This window comes from Cynoglossus semilaevis, chromosome 15, assembly GCF_000523025.1.
Source record: "Cynoglossus semilaevis isolate Cse_v1.0 chromosome 15, Cse_v1.0, whole genome shotgun sequence".
NCBI lineage: Eukaryota > Metazoa > Chordata > Actinopteri > Pleuronectiformes > Cynoglossidae > Cynoglossus > Cynoglossus semilaevis.
In genome coordinates this window covers 3,504,113-3,508,781 of record NC_024321.1, presented here as the reverse complement: position 1 = coordinate 3,508,781, position 4,669 = coordinate 3,504,113, and the positions used below count along the sequence as shown (strand labels likewise).

At 38.4% G+C, this 4,669-nt stretch overlaps 1 protein-coding gene across 1 annotated transcript in view; it reads right to left on the bottom strand.

Moving 5' to 3' along the window:
• Positions 1-402: 402 nt before the first annotated feature.
• Positions 403-4,669, bottom strand: part of asb5a (ankyrin repeat and SOCS box containing 5a) — a 7,219-nt gene continuing 2,952 nt past the window's right edge. Inside the window, exons 3-8 of the mRNA XM_025063348.1 lie at positions 4,628-4,667; positions 3,763-3,870; positions 3,366-3,516; positions 1,919-2,053; positions 919-1,110; positions 403-783 (exon numbers count right to left, since the gene is read on the bottom strand). Of these exons, the coding sequence (XP_024919116.1) occupies positions 656-783; positions 919-1,110; positions 1,919-2,053; positions 3,366-3,516; positions 3,763-3,870; positions 4,628-4,667 (754 nt within the window). The 3' untranslated portion in view covers positions 403-655. The remainder of the gene's footprint in view (positions 784-918; positions 1,111-1,918; positions 2,054-3,365; positions 3,517-3,762; positions 3,871-4,627; positions 4,668-4,669) is intronic.

The following is a 4,669-nucleotide window of genomic DNA, read 5'->3' as shown; positions in this document are numbered from 1 at the left end:
CATTAATTATGTTGAAAACGTATTAATTCTGATAAAATATTTAATACCGCCACTCTGTTTATTCTATTATATATCGCCTGATAGTGTCATTGGAGAATTATTACAGCATATGTATTGTTTCAGCAGCAGCAAACACAGTTGCTGCTCCACCCACACACATTTTTACCCTTGAGATTTCGCAGTAATGTCAGCTTCCTCCAGCTGTTCATTGTTATGCATCCAAAGATTAAAACTTGTCAGATAATTCCTCTCAGATATTTCAATATGTGGTTTTATTTCACATCTAATGTCAAAAATTCCAAAAAAAAGAAATACTGTTGTGCAATAAAATCGATATTTTCTCATATACAGTATAGAATACTACAAATGGCAAAAAAATGGCACATTAGAATATTTTTTTCAGTGCATCACAGTGACATATCTCTTGTATCTATCAAGGCATCGTCTAAACACAGCAAATCTGAATATTAAATAAAACAGCAACCTAAAAGAAGGTTCTAATCAACGTCTTACTTCACATTCATCATGGTCCACACATGATAAGCAGTCTTAACACAGCTTGTCTCCGGCCACTACTCTTTTCTTGAACTACATTTACATTAATAGTTCATACGAGCATTGAAAAACACCTATGGGTTAGTAGAGTCCTTAGACATCATTGGTACTGCAGGTAGCTCCTGAGCCTGTTGGGCAGAGGCAGGTGAGAAAGAAGGTGCAGTCGATCTCGGCCAACACAGTTTCTGATGCACTGGCGACAGACTTGGCTTAAAAGTCGAGGCGTAGCTGCAAAAAGTAGGAAAAATATTTCTGAAAGTTATAAAAAGGAATCGGAGAAAAGCATAAATCCCTGAAACATTTTTTTTTTTTATCAGAGCTGCGTTTTTTTATCCACAGAAACCTGTTACTAAACCAGCATACCTTCATAGAGAAGTAAAAAGCCTTCTGTTATACTGCTGGGAGGAGCCACATCAACTGGCCTTAAAAACTCTGTGTTCCTGGCATTAATGTCTGCACCAAAGTCCAGCAGCAGCGTAACTACTGCTGTGCAGTCTTTCTCTGCAGCAACATGTAAAGGTGAATCCAGGGATTTGCCTTTCTGCACATTTGCACCTGTTTAATAGATACAGTACACTTAGAGTTATGGCATGAACCAAGGTCAGACATTAGGCAGAGCTCTGGGCAAAGTGCCCTAGAAATACATTGTCATACAAAAATATATTTTCGAAATGAGTGTAAAACGGTGAGATAGGTTTCCACAGCACACTTACTGGAGTTTCCATGTCAGTTTTTTTTATATAAATATAAAATCATTAATATAAATATGCCCCAATTTTTTGTATTTAACTTGGTGTTGCCTGAAATTAGCCAAAAGACAACCCAAACAAAAATCAAGCCCAAATTGTATGGTTTGGTTTGATTTTAAAATAGTGTTAGCCATGATAAAATATCTATATAATGATAATAATAATAACCACTATCGCTAAGCCATTACATTGTCAGTCAAGTCAGTTCATAAAGGCTAACCACAAATAGCTGAAAATTAGTCAGACATGTATCAAATGGACAATTGGTTGGTTAGATATTAATAACCAACATATCTGTGAACTATAGTCATGAATATGTGAAGCTCTGAAAGAAAAACACAAGTTTCCCCACACAATTGTCAAATAATTGTTAAATCATTTAATTAAATAGATATTCAAATGGTCCAAATATATTTTATCGGAAAAAAAAAAGTTTTTTATCCTGATGCCCTGATCCCTCTTTGTATAACCACAAAATAAGACAAACTAATGTTCTCTGCCAAATTGCTTTTTGTATTGAGTTACATAAAATAATCCTGCCTCTGCTTCTCTATTTCGATGCATAGCTGTTAACAGTATGGAAAACGTAAAGATCCAGTGTGCTGAGAGCTGACCTTCCCTCAGGAGTTTCCTGGCACACTCCAGCTTCTGGCAGACACAGGCCGTATAGAGCGCCGTGCCCAGGTGAGGAATTTCCATGTCCACATCTGCCCCCCAAGTCACCAGAGCCTCCACACAGCCGTAATGACCTGAAAGTAATGGAGCGCGACAGCGGTAATAAGTCGGTGACAATGTGAGATTATTCTCCAAGCTGTCGACTCGGGTCACGTCGTGTGTTTTTAAAGCAGTGAGGGTTTGTTAAAACAGAACTTTAAAGTACAGCAAAGGACACAAATATAGGTTAAAAAACAAGGATAAAGCCCAAAATGTTACAGTTAGTTACAATGATATTGTGGACTGTGGTTAATAGAGCAATAATTCAATGTCAAAATACAGATAATGGGAAGCAAATGCCTTAAATTTGGTCTTTAATTTTCTTTCAAAGATTTTTTAATCAGTATTTTTAAAAATAAATCTTAATAAATGGGATATTAAAATGACACATGTATGTGGAAATAGGAGCTGTTGCCCCCTCGGCTGCACAGTCTTAGATGAGCTGATGGTCACAGCTGGTGCTGGTGTGTAATAATGCAGCAGCTGCTGGACCTCATGAGACTCTGACCGCTGGTCACACATAAAGGGACATTTGTGCTGGAGCCAATTAGTGTCTGTAACGGCGACAGAAATTTAAATGTCCACATTTGCCCTTGAAAATTCTCGCAATATTGGCATTTATTGGTCTTGGAAATGAGAGAGTTGACCTCAGCAAATCCCTTGTGGAGAATGTCCACCTCGGCTTTCTTAGAATTCAAAAAGGTGCATTTAGAGTTGACCACATATCACAAGCTAGATTGAAAAAAGAAATTGTTAATAAATAATCATTTAGCTACGTGGTAACGTTCATTAGGTCCAGTATAAATTGCTAAAAAAAAAAAACTTAGAATAGCTAATAGATTCAAGCTAAAAGTAAGATAATGGTTTACCACAGGGATTTAAAGTATCCCAAAAACTAACCCTGAAAAATACTGTCACCTGAAAAACTGAAAGCAGAAATACAGCTTACAGTAAGCCTTCAGATGGTTTACCCAGAAATAGAAAACAAGAAAGCTGAGAAGCAAAGAGTGGATGAAAGGATGACTGAAAGTTAGCCTAAATTAGCTGAAGATAATTGAAGCCTTTAACTATAGGATGAGTAAAAGTTATAGTTTGAAATTTATTATGAAACAGTCAATGTTAGTCCTCGATTAATTTCAGAAACAGTCGAATTCTGTTTCTAAGATCTGAGCTAAGAGTTAACAGCACACCACTGTTTGAAAAAAGAAAATAGCCTTGGATCCTTGTATGTTAATGCACAGTTTCTTCAGCTGTGAGCTGCTTGACCTGAAGTTGTGTGTGGTGACCTGTTGGTGGCAGCATGACCTGCTACAGTTCATACAGTTGTTTTTTTTTATTATGATGTACCTTTGCTGGTGGCTTCATGGATGGGTGAGGGCTGGTACACCAGGCTCTGGGGCTTTGCTCCATTTTCCAAAAGAATTTCTGTACATGCCATGCTGCCCACTGTACAGGCGTTGAACAGCGGGGTGACTCCATCAATTGTAGAAGCATTGACCTGTAAACACATTTGAAGTTTATTGTTATATTTAGGCTTTTGTTTAGCCATGCAAGTTGACTAATAGCAACAGCCTAAGGGAAGTGTTGAAGGAGAACCAAAACCTTAATAGCTGTGCTGCAAATTCAGAGCCGTGCGCTCCGCTCGTTTGTTACCCCTGCCCAGATATTTCCCACCCGTGGAAATTACATTTGACCCGTGCATTATGGCAACATTAAAGTGTCAAGAGGCCGATGTATGACTTACATTCGCTCCTGCATCGATGAGAGCTCTGGCACAAGCGACGTGGTCTCCAAGGCAGGCCTCGTGAAGAGGCGTCACATGGTCTATGGTCAGAACGTTCACATTGTGACCCTGGAAAACCAATCAAGCAGCCAGAGACATTTAGTGGTTTTAATGAGCATCAACCTGGGTTAGTGTCTGATAATAAATTCCAAAAGAGGAGAAAATATTTACAAAGCTGTTCATAAATGTTCATAATAAAGGAGGCATGGACATGGGGGATGGTTGGTTGAACAATGGAGACAGGAGAATAACCACTGTGGGGATCCCTGAAAAAAAAAACTGTGGGGAAGGGGACAGCACAACTAAAGAGAAGAAAAGGGGAAAAAAGAGATAGACAAGGAAAAAGACGAGTGAGAAGAAGAAACATGAACAATAGAAGAATGAAAAAGAAGAAAGGGAAGAAGAAAAAGAGAAAGATAAGCAAGAGGAAAGAGAAAATAGGAGAATGATGTAGAAAAGTAGAGAAAGCGGTAGGAGAGAATAAGACAGAGGAGAACAAAAAGAAAAGGTAGAAAAAAGAAGGAAAGAAGAAGAGAAGAGAAGAAGAGAACAAAAAGAAAAAGGTAGAAAAAAGAAGGAAAGAAGAAAGGGAACAACAAGAAAGAGTAGGAGGAGAACAAATATCCACCATATGAAAAACACGTCTCAAAGGGGAGGAAGAATCGTTCAGATTTGATCTTGGTCCACAGTGTCCCTTTGATTAACCCTAAGCCTCATCCAAAGCATCTCGGTCCAACTGATTGCATGAATAAACCAATCTGACATAGCCACTGACAGTAACAGCCACGACTGTGTTTACAAATGTGATATTTTTTATTCACTTCACCTGTAAAATGAGGGACCTCAGTGCCAGCAGGCGACCCTGACT